Source organism: Cannabis sativa, chromosome 8 (assembly GCF_029168945.1).
Source record: "Cannabis sativa cultivar Pink pepper isolate KNU-18-1 chromosome 8, ASM2916894v1, whole genome shotgun sequence".
Taxonomy (NCBI): domain Eukaryota; kingdom Viridiplantae; phylum Streptophyta; class Magnoliopsida; order Rosales; family Cannabaceae; genus Cannabis; species Cannabis sativa.
The window spans coordinates 6590955-6606617 of NC_083608.1; the positions used below are offsets into that span (position 1 = coordinate 6590955).

General features: G+C 35.0%; 1 protein-coding gene across 1 annotated transcript; it reads right to left on the reverse strand.

Moving 5' to 3' along the window:
• Positions 1-7464: 7464 nt before the first annotated feature.
• LOC115699906 (zinc finger BED domain-containing protein RICESLEEPER 2-like) lies at positions 7465-15018 on the reverse strand. The gene is made up of 2 exons (XM_061101942.1): positions 14343-15018; positions 7465-10142 (listed from the first exon to the last, which is right to left on the reverse strand). Exon 2 carries the CDS (start codon positions 9128-9130, stop codon positions 7883-7885), a length of 1248 nt encoding a protein of 415 aa, XP_060957925.1. The 5' UTR covers positions 9131-10142; positions 14343-15018; the 3' UTR covers positions 7465-7882.
• Positions 15019-15663: the final 645 nt, after the last annotated feature.

Consider the following 15663-nt stretch of genomic DNA (forward strand, 5'->3'; position numbering starts at 1 on the left):
CTTTTCCTCTCTTGTTCGGCCAAGCTTGGGGAGCAGCTAGGGCTGGATTTCCTTGTTGATTTCATGTTATTTTAGCAAGATCAAGTGATTTTAATTGAGGTAATTCTTGGCTTTAATTCTTACTTGGTTTTTCTTGGAAAATATGATGAAAAATGATGATGCATGCATGAGTTTTTAGTTGATTTTGCTGCTGTGTTTTTGTGGTTAATTTGTGTGATTCAAAGCATGATTATTGATGTTGATTGAGCTGTGTTGAAAGCATATTAGTTAGGTTGTTCAAGCTTGTAGTTTTTATGTGAAAAAGTTATGAATTTTGGAAAGAAATGTTATATTTTGTTTCTGTGAATTGCTGGATGTTCTTGTATGTTTTCAGAGGTGTTATTATGCTTAGTTAAGTAGAATTAACTAGGCTAGGATGCATGTTAGTGGATTTAACCAAGTTTGAGTTTTTGAACTCAAAGCTTGGTCTTTAATGGTGAATTTTGTATATGTGCTTTCTGGGTGATTTTGAGGCTTTGGATTTGTTCTAGGGATAGTTTAGAACAGGTCTGGAAAGTTTGGGACCAATTGGGGTTGAATTGGTCGAGTTATGGGATTTTTAGTTGGCTGCCTGCGAGGAACCGAATTCGGTTGTGCATCGGAATTCGGATGGGGGTCTGAATTTCCCGAACCGGAATTCGGTTGGGCAACCGGCCTTCGGTTGGGGGATTTTTCAGACCCCTAGCTTTCCTCGTTTTTGGGTTTTTAGGGGTATTGCCATGCTTTTTATCGATAGGGAAACTTTTAGTTTCGAGTTTTAGTCCCCGGGAAGTGATTTAGCGTGTCACTTATAGCGTTGTGATTTTTATGGTTTAGGAGCCAGTAATCCGCCGCTCAGCCTTCTCTGGGCTCGGGCTGACCTAAGACACTCGAAATCGGAATCCAGTGTAAGATTAGTATAACGGTATGCATATGTAGATTACATGTTTAGCGTGCATGTAGGAAGCCCGCTAGATTACATTAGTTATGTATTTAGGCTTCGAACCATCCAACCCCGTCACGTCGGTACAGTGGAGTATGACCAAGCCGGAGTATGACCGGTTCGACCGATCAGCCGACATTTGGTTGGTGGTTCGGTGCTATTGACCTATCCCGTCTGCAGACAGCCGGAGTATGACCAGCAGCCGGAGTATGACCGGTTCGACCGATCAGGAGGATACTTGTCAATAGTACCGTCCCCTGAACGTTCTAAACTCGCACCATGTTGGACATGGCGGTAGTGCTCGCACCATGTTGGACATGGCGTAGCGGGACTCAGTATCGTGTTGGACACGGCAGTCAGTTTTATGTATGATATTATTATGCTTTTCTTGTCCGAGTCCGTCGACTCGCGTTTACGTTCATGTGTAGGTAAAGGCAAGGCCGTACATGGGCCGATGGACCGTGAGCCGAGCTTATGAGGTTGTACATGTCGGGGCGGTTAGGCCTGGAGCGTACGATCCCTCGGGACAAAGACGGGCCGAGATTTTTGTAACTGTCGTTAGACGACTTTATTTTGATGTAAAAGTTAATCAGTTAAAACTTTTGTAAATATTTTATAAATCGAGATCCCGAGACTTTTGTAAAATGGTTTATAAGTTTAATGAAAAAGCAAAATTTTAATTAATCACGTTTTTCCATAAACCTCGTTGATTAGCAACGAGCTGCACAGTACGTTTAAAAATCACGTAATACGCCTAAGATAGTTAGGGTGTTACACTGGACCTGTTGGGTTTTATGCCCTAAATAAAACTCCATTTCAATGTAATCCGTATTATTCAATATTAATAAAGAAACAGAAGTATTTTTCATTCATTTGTGTATGTTTTGGCTCACCTTATCAATTATTTGTCTATTTGATTTATAAATTCATCAAAACCCTTTTCACATACTTGTTCTTGTTTATTGTATTGTCAGCACAATGGAAAGTAAACATGACTATGTGATTAAAGATTCCTAGATTTATCATAACACTGGGGTTTTACTAATATGACAATCTACAATAGAGTTTACTTGCATTTGGAGAAATGTTATGTTCTTTCCAGAGCATTTGTAACGCCCTAAATAATTAGGCACGCTACCCAAAATACTTATGAAACCCTAATCCTCTAATCGGGATTACTAATCAAAATAGCGCAGAATTTAAACTTTTATATTAAACAGAATAAAAATAAACTTGTAATATATTTAAACTTATAAAATAGTTGGGATCCCAAAAATATTTACAAACGCTATTACAAGTCATTTCTTTCTAGCCGACCTAAACGGCAAAATAGAATTCAAAAGTTCACCACTGATAGACCCTTAACCCGCTTGGTCTGATATGGCTTGAACATGTACATTCTTCGTCCAGCTCCTCAAACTCATGGTTGATCAGCCATTGACTTACCCTTTCCTGCACAGTAGAGCACCCGTGAGCCAAGCCCAGCAAGACAGTATAAATCATAACAAATATAATATGCTCATTCACATATGTCTGTATAGCACAGACCTGATCATTATTTCATCATGCCCATTTATTTCTACGTGGCGTAGACCTATGTGTTGCGCTCACACATCTAATTAAATCTACATGACGTAGACCCACGTGTTACTCTCACACGTCTAAATACATTAAGGCCTTAGAAGTGGTTCATCTTGGTTATGAGTACTGAGTCCAACCTGATTATGCCTTGAGCGCACAATCCCTAAATCTCATTTCAATTAAAATGGCATGGCATTTATACACATATATATCACTAGGTTAATAACTCTAGGCTATTAGACCGTTCCTATTAGGATAATAACTCTTATCCCGATTACTAAACATTCATACATATCATTCTCAATATAAGCGCCACTGTGCATACTCTACGTGCTAATCACTGTCTTACCTGTTGTCCCTCAAAGGCAGAGATTCCAAATCCCCAGGTGCTCCTGACCAGGTGACGGTAATCCTAGTCACACACAATCCGGGATTTTCACAAATAGGGTTAACCCCTGATTTCACATTCATAAAATAAATTCATGGCATTTCAAACACAGATAATCACATAGAGCTTGAAACGAGCTTTCCAACGATATAAAGAACTCCCAAAAAGGAGTCCCGAGTCAAAAGTTATGGCAAAAACAAAATTTAACATTTCCGATGAACTCCAACCGGAATTCCGGTTGGAGCAGCCCTGAACCAACCGGAATTCCGGTTGTCTGGGCAGAGAACACGAAATTTCTCAATCTTTAAACCCCCAAAACTGACTCAAATCATCCCAAAACACTACCAAACTTTCCAGAGCATCATTATATGTCATAATAAACATATTCCACAACTTAAACACACTAATTTCACTAAGAATCAAAAAGTGCCATTAAAGCACCAAGCTTGAGTTCCATGCTTGCTTTTCACCATTAAAATCTCAATTTACTACTTACAGCAGCTAGCAAACATTATAGGGTCAAAAACATATATCTCATGCATCCAAAATCCCACCATTTAGTTTGCATAAAAATCATAGAATTCAAACATGTTCATGGCAACATCAAGCTCTTGAATAAGAGCTTCAATCTCCTACAATTTAAATAACTCCCAGCCAAGAAAACAACTCATAAATACATGCTTCAGCATCAAGCTCTTGAATAAGAGCTTCAATCTCCTACAAAACACAATAATTTCACTAAGAATCAAAAAGTGCCATTAAAGCACCAAGCTTGAGTTCCATGCTTGCTTTTCACCATTAAAATCTCAATTTACTACTTACAGCAGCTAGCAAACATTATAGGGTCAAAAACATATATCTCATGCATCCAAAATCCCACCATTTAGTTTGCATAAAAATCATAGAATTCAAACATGTTCATGGCAACATCAAGCTCTTGAATAAGAGCTTCAATCTCCTACAATTTAAATAACTCCCAGCCAAGAAAACAACTCATAAATACATGCTTCAGCAGTAGAAAATATACTATAATTAGAATCCATGCTTAACAACTAAAATCATGCCATTCTACACCAAGAATCACCAAAAATTCAACCCACATCAAGAACATGCAACTCTACATTCCAAATATGCATTTCAACAATTAAAACCAACAAGAATTACAACAACAATTTCTAAATCACTTCAGCTAGAGAATACCTCAATTCTAAGCCTAAAATTCTTCCAATTCCAAGCTCCAAAGCCAATCAATACACTCACAAACTCAACAATTCATTTGAAGTTAAAGAAAGGGTTAGAGAGGGAGAGAGGGTTTGGTTGAGAAAGAGAAAAGACCAGAATAATTCATTCATTTCATCAAAATTCACTTTTTTTTACTAATTATCAAATAAAGGTCAAAATGACCATTTTGCCCTCATGGCTTAAATTCACACATACACCCTCACAAGGGTAATTTTGCCATTTCATGCATAAATAATTCACAATTAATTTCAGATTATCATTCAGCAAATAAAATGCCAAATAATCAATCCAATTTACATTTCGAGCCTGAACCCAGTTCGGCCCGAAATTCCCGGTTGTGACTATACCGCGCTAACCTGTCAAAACACACCTGAAAAGACAACACAGGCATACTATATAATAATATAGTCCTATTAAGCACGTAATTAAATTAATTTCATCATTTTACCCTTCTCGAGTCATAATTACCAAAATGCCCTAGCTCACCAACGGGGTCTTAACATATTAAAATTCATATAATTTCACATATATTAAATTATATGATAATATAATTTCTCAATTATACATAATTATCTAGTTAGGGTTTTGCTAATCAATTTTCTAATTCCGAGTATTACAGCATTGGTTAAAGTAAAGCTTGGGTTGGATGCATGGAGTATGCATCGGAAGGGACCGATATTGACCTTTGACATAGATTTATTAAACTTACCGTAAAATCTATTCAATTCAATTATTACCTAGTTGATCCTAGATCAAATGATCTTAATTCTGATATGATTAGGTTCTATCTCAAGAATATTATTCGTGTTCTTTGATTTGTTAGTTAAGCCTACTTTTGGGTCAGCGTGATACGTACATTTTGGGAACACGGTAGTGCAATTGAGTGGGAGCGCTAACATAAATATGGAATCTATAGCTTCTATCTGGCGAATAGAAAGTAAAAGATGATTTCCTTCGAGCTTGACCAAACGAAAATAAATGGTGGAGTACTCATTTCAGTTAGCTGAAATATCATTTATACGAGGTTAAGTGTTTTAAGGATAAAATACATTGTAGGGTGTTACGGTAATTTGATCCCTTTACAGTGTAGATCATCTATATAGAGGATCATTGATCAAATTAGGATTATAACAATGGATAATTAATAGTGTGTCTATATGGTGGAACATATAGAGCATTCTTTATAGCTGAGAGTGCAATTCTAAGTTTTATGCGTGGATTCAACGAAGAATTAATAAGTCGGTGAATTTAAGAGGTATATTCTTGATCTGCTTATTGGAAGCTCGGATATATAGGCCCATGGTCCCCACACTAGTTGAGACAATACTACTTGTAAGACTCATTTAATTGGTTTTGATTAATCAATTATAATTCTCAAATTAGACTATGTCTATTTGTGAACTTATCACTAAGTAAGGGGGAAACTGTAAAGAAAGAGTTTATAGGGTATATTTGTTAATTAAGAGACTTTGGTTAGTCTAATTAATAAATATAATAAATAACAATATTATTTAATAATTAATTATAGTTATTAAATAGTTGAAATTGACATTTAAATGGTTGAATTTGAAAATTGGCGTTTTTGAGAAAATGGGATGCAGAAATGATAAAACACCAAAATTGCAAAAGTGAGGCCCATATCCACAAGCCATGGCCGGCCACTTGTATAGGGTTTATCATTTAATATTTTCATTATTTTAATGCCATATAATTCAAACCTAACCCTATGTGGCTTACTATAAATAGATAGTGATGGCTTAGGAAATAATGACATGCTTCTAATTCCTTTCAAAGAAAAACCTGAGCCATCTTTCTAAACCCAGCCGCCACCTCTCTTTCCTTCTTCTTCTTTGGTTATTTTGAAACCCCTTAGTGATAGAGTAGTGCCCACACACAACAAGTGGTACCTCAATCATAGTGTGGAAGATCGTGAAGAATCCAGATTCAACAAAGAAGGACATTCGGGCTCAGATCTTGATAATACTCTGCTACATAAAGGATACAAGGGTTAGAGATCTGAGTGGAAGGAGACTTATTATTTCGCTGCACCCAATGTAAGGTTTCTCATATTTTATATGTGTTTACTTATAATCGTTTTAGAAGTTCATATTTAGGATGTTAATCAACATACTTGTGAGTAGATCTAAGATCCTGGTAAAATAATTTCAACAGGACCTCTATAAAATTCCTGTGTCTTATTATTGCTTTATCACATATCTGTTACTGCATATCGTTTATCGCTTATAAAATAGACTCATTGTCATTGGCTAAAAGCGAAGTCAATATTTTGGTGCTTTCTTTGAGAGAAGGATCACAAATCGCTCTTTATTCGACATCCAACCGCCAACACGATGGTGCAAACTCGTAGAGGTCAATCTAACCTAGCAAATTCACACACGCTGGATCCTACATCACAGAACCCAGGAAGTTCAAGGGTTCCGCCTGCTGTTAATCCCGGACAGACGAGAAGCGTGGGGAATGGTGAAATAGTTCCAATTACTAGAATTGTGCCTGGTGTGCAAGAGATTGGGAATAACAGTTCTGCACCCAACCAGGGCATCCATAATACAACTGTTCCGCTAGGAACCAACGCCCAGACGACCATCGGAGATGCCACTGAACTACAAAATCTCCGAGACGCGCTCGCACTCATGCAAGGTCATAACAACACTCTGCATCATGATTAGGACGAACTGCGTGCTGCAGTAAATCTCACGTTCGACGAACAAAGGTGTATGTTCGCTAAATGGAGAGATAAAGAGATGGAGGCATTGAGGGCTCACCATGCAGAGATTAGGGGTGAAATTCAATCGGTTACGGTCGGTTTTTACTTGCTGCCAAACCGACCAGGCGGTTACGGTTTGATTGTTCACAAAACTGTAACCGACCGTTAACATCAAAAAACCGACTGTAACCGACCGCGGTTATAAACGGTTTTTAAACGGTTTGAAACGGTTTGGGCTTTACAAGGCCCATAAAATTGGATTTAATGTTTCTTTTTTTTTACCATTTTCGACAGTTTGACCACTTATTATATGTTCCATTTACAATACTTTGATATCTATAATCAAATATAAAACTTATAATCATTATAAAGTCCATAATAAATTACATAATTCGTCAAAGTCTTAAATTAAGTTCATAATAAATTACATAATTCATCAAAGTCCTTAATTAAGTCCATACTCCATAATAAGTTCCATAGTTGATCAAAATCCATAATAAAGTCCATATTACAACATAAAATTCAAACTAAAATAGTCAAACTTCCAAATAAAAATAAAGAGTCCAATGTCTAAATAAAAATAAAAATAAAGAGTCCAATGACCAAGTTCATTACAAACAACAATATTTAAGGAATAACATGCATAGTCTAGCTTATGCCCAATCTAACTTGCTTCAGCTAGAGACTCCAAGGTAAAAGTAGAAGCATCCTCTACAAAATTCATAAAAAAATGTAATGAACAAATGAATTAATTAAAATTAAAATAAGAGTATTATATTGTGACTATAATTCCACATTACCTGACACAACTTCAATTCAATCATGAAAAGTTTGCACTTCATCCATCTAGCTTGCTGCACCTTCTTGACTTGCTTCAGCTAGAGACTCTGATGTAATAGTAGAAGCATCCTCTACAAAATTCATAAGAAAATATAATGAACAAATAAATTAATTAAAACTAAAATAAGAACATTATATTGTGAATTTATAATTCCACATTACCTGGCACACCTTCAATTGAATCTTGAAAGGTTTGCACTTCATCCATGTATTGCCTTACAACCACAGGCTCACGTGAAGAGATAAACCAATTTTTGGAGCAAATGCATGCTTCAACCATTTTAGGAGTTAGTGAACTCCTAAAATTATCAAGAATTCTACCACTTGTGGAAAAAGCCGACTCCGAAGCAACAGTCGACACTGGAGAAGCAAGCACATCTCTAGCGATTTCAGATAGTATGGGATATTTCTTAGTTTTTCCTTTCCACCATCCTAATATGTCAAAGTCATGAGATGTTGGATCCTCTGTTTGTTCCACAAAATAAGTATCCACCTCTGTTCCTCCACATTGTTTGGCTTGTTGTTGTAGGATCCATAACTGTTTGACACCAATATCCTCATCATTCAATGAGCTCAACTCTAAGACATTGCTAGAAGTTTGAGATGGGGTTTGTGACCCACTACCATTGGTGCTAGGAGTAAACCTCTCACCATATTCAGCAAACATGCCCCGCAGAGTCTCTTCAACAGATTTAATCAAAGCATCAACATCGTTCTCATCAAAAATGAAACTCAAACAATGTCTTGAATATGCCAACTTGTATCTTGGATCTAACACCATACCAAGTATCAACACATGATTCATTCTCTCACTTTTCCCCCAATACTTGTTAAACTTGTTATGCATATTGCCAGCCATCTTACTCAGTATGGGATCTTGACAATTAACTAGACTTTTCAATTGTCTATGAACATCAGATATTCGATCCAAATACAAGTTTGAAGTAGAATACAAAGACCCACTAAACTTTAGTGTCAATGTGTAAAATGTATTCAAGAACCTCACAAAGACCTTGGCATTTGCCCAATCATCATCACTTGGTGGACCATCTATTCTTTTTTCATTAAATCCATCACTAAAGTAATTGGAGTAGCTCTCATCATCTTCCAATCTCTCAAAAGCTTTTTGAAACTTCAACGCAGCTTCCAACATCAAATAAGTGGAGTTCCACCTCGTTTGCACATCTAAGCATAGAAGAGATTTAGACTCAATATTTTCATCGGCAACATACTCCTTAAACTTCTGTAACCTTGCAGGTGAGGACCTAACATACCTAACAACATTTCTAATACTTGAAATTGATGTATGCACGTCTTTCAACCCATCCCCCACTATCAAATTTATAATATGACAAACACACCTCATGTGTAGCATCTTCCCATTTAAAACCATGACGTCTTTCTTCTTCTCATATTTCTTTCTCAACTTATCTATGGCCACATCATTTGAAGAAGCGTTATCAACAGTTACACTGAAAAGTTTTAACCCTCCCCAATCTTTGAAGCAATTAACCAACTCTACTGCAATAGTGTCACCCTTATGGTTAGGAGCTTGAACAAAGCTTATTATTCTCCTTTGTAAGACCCGATTTCGATCAATCTAATGTGCTGTTACACACATATAACAAATGTTTTGGATTGATGTCCATGTATCAGTGGTAACACATATCCTTTGGCCTTTCAAAATATTCCTCAACTTCTCTTTTTCAGATAAGAACATTTGATAAATGTCCCTTGCAACTGTTATCCTAGAAGGAGGGTCGAACTTTGGTTGCATATACTTCACAAATTGTCGAAACCCTTCCCCTTCAACATGTATAAAGGGCAACTCATCTAGAATAATATACTTAGCTAAGGATTGTCTAGCTCATTCTTTGCTCCATGAAACTGCAACTAAGCTACTAGCACACTCCTCAGTATCTTCCCCACCAGATTTTTTAGTGAGTGATGAGAGTTTTTGTTTCTGATCTTCCACTCTTACACTTAGTGGGTACTTCTTACACTGATTTTCTATGTGATTACGCAGTGTGCTAGTCCCATTTAATTTTGTGTCTGCTGCATAAGCTATCCCACAATAATTACAAGCAGCTCTTGGTTTGTCATTGGGATGTTTCTTTGGTATCATCTTAAAATGATCCCACACATCTGATGTCAATCGTTTTTTTTCTTGACTCAACTCTCTCATTTTTTTCTATCTTCCCCTTCTCCCTCATCTTCCCCTTGCTTGTCTTACTCTTACTCATACTCTTACTCCTACTTCTCTCATTTCTTTGTCTCTTTGTTCTTCCAACTCCAGAATCAACAAACTTATCACTACTATTATCATCATCATTTCTACTACACCCATTGTCAGTACTTGAATCACCTTCAACATGCTCTTCTATTCTATTTAAACTCATCATGACCTATTCTAAAGAAAAAAAAAACTTTACTAAAAATTCATACAATAAAGCATACTAAACAAACAATAAAGCATACTAAACAAACAATAAAGCATACTAAACAAACAAAATAAAATAACAAAACACATTACATATACTAATTTGTTATGGACTTCTCCAAATATTTTTAAAAACCAAACAAAGCTTTAAACAACTATTAATGACAATCATCATATTTTGAAAAACTCATCTCAATCAAAAACTATATATTTAGTGAATTAAACATAAAACTTTTTCAATTCTTAATCACAAATTTAAAACAACTATTACAATAGTTTCAATTGATGGGAAAAACTTTTAATTTCTCACAAAAACTTTACATGAAAGATTACATAAACACTCAATATAATTAACCAATCTATTATTCATTCTTCTTTTTTAATTCCATTTTCTTTCGGTCAAAAGAAAAAAAAATCTCAAAAAAAAAAATACTTGTTCTATTTCTTTCATAAAAGAGAAAAGAAAAAAGGAAAGATTCTAGTCTAGTGTAGTAGTAGTGCTTGTTTCAGCAACCTCTAATATATAATTACAAAAGCCAAAGGTACGTACTTTAATTATCTCTTATTCATTTATGTTATCTCTATATTTCTACTCTAGATAATATGTTTACAAGCATATATGCTCTTATTTATTTTTAACAAGAGAATATTTGTTTAATTGTAATATCCCAGAAAATAAATAATATTTAAATGGACATATTTTATTAAATATGTAATTACTTGGAAAATGAAGTAGGATTATGATCTTACTTAGATGAATTTTTGAGAAATTAATTAATGAAATACGTTATTTTGGGCCCGGTAATTGTGGAATTTTAGCTATGTAGTTAGCAATGTCACGACATTAAATGAAAGAATTATTTTGAGAATATCCCGGATTAAGTTAGAATTTTATTAGAATGTCGGATTGGGGAGTTAGTAAAAAAAATTACCAAAATACCCCTAGGTTATAATTTTAGTTTAAGTTTTTTTTTAAGGGTAAATTAGTCATTTTTCTTTTTTTGTTTTGACTTCTTGACTTTTCATTTGTTGATGGGCTGATTGTTAGTAAAAAAAAAAAAAAGAGAGTGCAACCTTATTTAAGTTGCTTCCAAGGCAAGAAAGCAAGCAAAAAAATACATAACTTCAAGCTCTTCTTCTTCTTCCTCTCTTGCCGATTCTTGAGGCAGCTGGAAACCAAGGAAAACTCATTTATTTTCTTCAATTTCTTGAGCAAATCCTAACCCTAGAAGCTAGCTAAGTGGAGGTATGATCCTTCTACTCTTCCCTTAATTGATTTCCTTGAGTTTAGTTAGGTTTTGGTAAGGTTTTCTTTAAATCCTGAGCTGGGGTATAAACTGAGGTTAGGGTAGGTTCTTAGGGTTGATTTGAAACTTGTTTGAATGAAGATTGAGTGAGATTAAGGGCTGTTCAATTAAATAGGTGTTGAAAGTGATGTTTTTATGCAAATTGTCAAGTGAGATGTTGATTTTGAGTTAAATGGTGAATTGTGATTAAATGATGTGTTGAATATGTTGTATTTGGTATATTGAACTGTTCTGGAAGTGCAAATTAGGTCTGAAATGGTTTTGGTTCGAGCTGGAGGAGAAAAACCAGAATTTTTCTGGTCTGGCAGCAACCGGTCGACCGGTTGGTTCTGCTGTATCAGAACCGGTCGACCGGTTACAGCAGGGGAAAAATTCTCGGGTTTTTCTCTGAATCGTGTTTAGCTCGGGGTTGAACCTAGTACCTGCCTTTGAATAATTTTGAGTTATTTGAATTATTATATAGGTGGTGAAGGCTAAGTCTAGTCGGTTTTAAATTAGGGTTTTAATCCGGAATATTATGTTAAGGTATTTATTGTGTTTCAATTGTCGTGACATAGGACCGGGATTGCCTAGCTTGTTTTTCCACCCAGGTCGGCCATACTTTTGACTTCTGAATTAAGGTAAGAAAAGTGGTAAGCACCGTATGTGGTTAAAGATTAATGGGTGAATGGAAGTGGCCTTAATTATTATCATGATGCTGATTAAAAGTTTATTAAGCCTAGGTTATGACCTAGGGTTGGAAACGGTTATTACCGTTATGAGTAATTACTCTTGAAACCGCGGTTAGGTTTCTTACTTATCGTTTGCTTTATCGGGCAACGATAGTGACATATTCAGCTCGTATGTAACGAGTGGTAAAAGTGGTACTTTATTAAGTACCAGGAATGTATGATGTTTAAGGGAATGCTTATTATTATCGAATAGTGAGTAAACATAATGGCATGAGAATAAGTTGATAATCATTTTCTTTCAATTATTGTTTTGATCACTTTCTTGCTGAGTCTCTGTGACTCACTGGTGCTTTATGGTGCAGGTAAAGGAAAAGCTAAAGTCGAGCAACCATGAGTTTATGGTCGCAGCAGCAATGTACATACCAGCCGCAGGCAGCCCAGTTTACAGGATGCTCTATTTTGATTGTATTTTGGAAAATATAAAGCTTATGTTGTAAAATACTTTGAAACCAGTTTGTAAATATTTTGAAAACAGGGGGACCCCATAAATCATGTTACTTATCTTTTGTTAAACAATTTAAAGGTTGAGTTTTAACTATCAAAAATTTAATTACCCACACTTTTAGTATAATTACATCTTATATAATTATTGGTATTTTAAATAAAGTGCACACACGTGGCGTCCCTGTTGGACAGGGCGTTACATTAATAATTTGCACTTTTGTTATCTCTTGCTTCATATCAATCATTATATTTTTTCAAAAAAAAAAAAAAGGATTCATAGTTTTAGATTTGGAGCAAGTTGATGCTTGCTTGAGATTAATTTTATTGAATTAATTTGTTAGTGTTATTTTTATTAATGGTGGATTATTAGCTGAGTTGAACCTTATATTTTCTTGTATATTTTTATTTTTTTAAAAAAAATGACATTAAAATCACAACTTTGTATTAGTTTAATTTTTAATAAGCTAATTAATTAGCATCATTATCATGTATAGCCAAAACTACTAATTTTTGCTAATTAACTAAAAACCCTCAAAATTAAAGAGTTCAAATCAATTATACATACCAAGCTTGGATTTAAACTAATTAATCTTTTTCAATAAATCTTTCAAACAAATAAAAATATACAAGAAAATACAAAAAATAATACATATCATACTCCAATTTAAATTTAAGTATGCTATGTTTTATATTAAGTATTATATTATGAGTTCGGAATGAAATAAATGAATAAAAAATAAATAATATTTAATTTAGAGAGATTTGAATAATAAATTTAAATTAAACTTATATGTCCAGTAAAAACATATTGGAAACAATAATAATAAGGTTATAATATATGTTGCATTTGTTCCAATTCTTAAAATAATAGCAACAAGAACATCTTTGACTTGAAAAAATAAATATTACAAAATTAAGAATAAGCAAAGCGTGTGTAAATTAGATAAAGAAGGAACCCTCAATTCTCAAAGTCTTGATTATAAAGTAACAAAGAAGTATTAAAATTTCATCTGCTCATTATAAAGCCACCTTCACTCAAAATAGCACAACAAAAGTAATAAAGAAGTATTAAAGGGGTAAATTTTACCAAAAGCAATGAGAATTAACAACTGATGATTGCATTTCAGTAGGTGAAATTGAGATAGAGAGAGGCTTTTATTGTGTTTGCCTGTATGGGTGATGAATGGGTTAATCATAAAGATTGTTTAATTTTTTGGTTTAATTATTGAGTTTATTTTTTGAAATTTGAATGAAGCAGTGTAAAAAAATTTCAAAAAATTGTAGTTTGTTAGAGAGATATGTAAGTTAATCGTAAATATTATTTAATTTTTTGGGTTAATCATTGGGTTTATTTTTTGAAATTTGAATTTAGCCGTGTAAAAAAAATTCAAAAATGGTAGGATTTGTTAGAGAGATATGTGGGTAAGATATTTTTTTTTAATTTAAAAAAAGATTGTTTAATTTTTGGGTTTAATTATTGGGTTTATTTATTTGTTAACGTTTAACGTTAACAGTCTGTTAAGTTAATCGTGTAAGGCTAAATAAAAAAAGAATCGTTAAACCATTAAACCACGAATTCCGTTAAATAGGCACTTTTAATATATAAAGATAAGGAAAAAAATTTACAGAAAAAAAAAATACATTAGATTTGAATCATTTGATAGATCATCATCATAAACATACCAGTTTGGGCCTTGGGGGTTGCTAAAAAAATTTAGGTGAAACCCTTTTTTTTCTTCCCACTCCAGCCGCTCCTCCTCTTGGCTTCTCTTTCCTTCTTTCTTTCTTTTGATTTGTGTGTTTAGTTTGTGGTAACCCAGTAGAGAGATAAAATACTGAGTTGAGGAGTAATTGATTGGTTTTACCTTTGGTTTGGTGGTGTGCCGCGTGGGTGGGTGGAGTGAGTGAGGTGAGTGAATGTGATATATAAATAAAGTAACATTGAAAAAAGGAAAAGATTCCTGAAAAAAAAAAAGTAAAACTATATATATATAATTATAAATGAAAACGTTTAATGTATATTAATATTATATAATATATGTATTGAAGATATAATATATTGTAAATGTGAAATAAATGGTCGGTTACAGTTATAACCGCCAACTTATTGGCCAAACCGTAACCGACCGCCAGTTACAGCGGTGTGGTCGGTTTTTTTTTAAACGGTTTCGGTTATGACGTGGCACCATTTTCTCGGTTTTTTAACAGTCGGTTTACTGGTCGGTGTCGGTTTTGCGGTTTGAATGTTCACCCCTAGCAGAGATTGAAGATCGTAGTCGGCAAGCCACTGTGCTGATACGAAGAGCATACCAAACTGTAGGTCAACAATCGTCGAACGTCATTCCCCTGGGAGAAACGGAAGAAGACCCAACGATGAATACTTGCCAGACTACTAATGGTCAACCGTCCAATCCCCGGTCACGAGTTCCGCTCGTGGGCCCAGCGGTAGGCGAGCAGACTTTGTCCGATAATTCATCAAGAGGAGTCATACCTGACGGCTCCAACCAGACTAATGGTGCCATTTTACCCGTCAACCAAGCGAATCAATCGCTAAGGCAACTAGGCTCTTCTGTGTTCGAAAGGTTGGGAGCAACCCATGACCTAAGGAACGATCTAAACAGAAGAAGGGGAACGGACGAACAGAATACTACAATGATCGTGCGCCCTGGAGCCCGTACTCAAATCCCCGCTTAGAAAGACGCTGACATAATCCAAATTGACCAGAATGTCGAGTAGGTCAGCCCAGTCGTACAGGCCCAGCTTGAAGAATTGAAAAATATGTTTCATGGCATAGTTGGACAGCGTAATAATGATCTTGAGTTAGACCGAGCACGCAAAACTCCCTTCTCACCAGAGATCAATCTCCTGCCACTGCCTCACAAGTTCAAAATGCCAACGTGGAAGATGTATACTGGGAGAGAAGATCATCTTTCCCATCCCAAGTACTTTGAGATGCAAATGGATTTACAAGGAGTACGGGGTGATGTATGCTGCAGGATCTTCC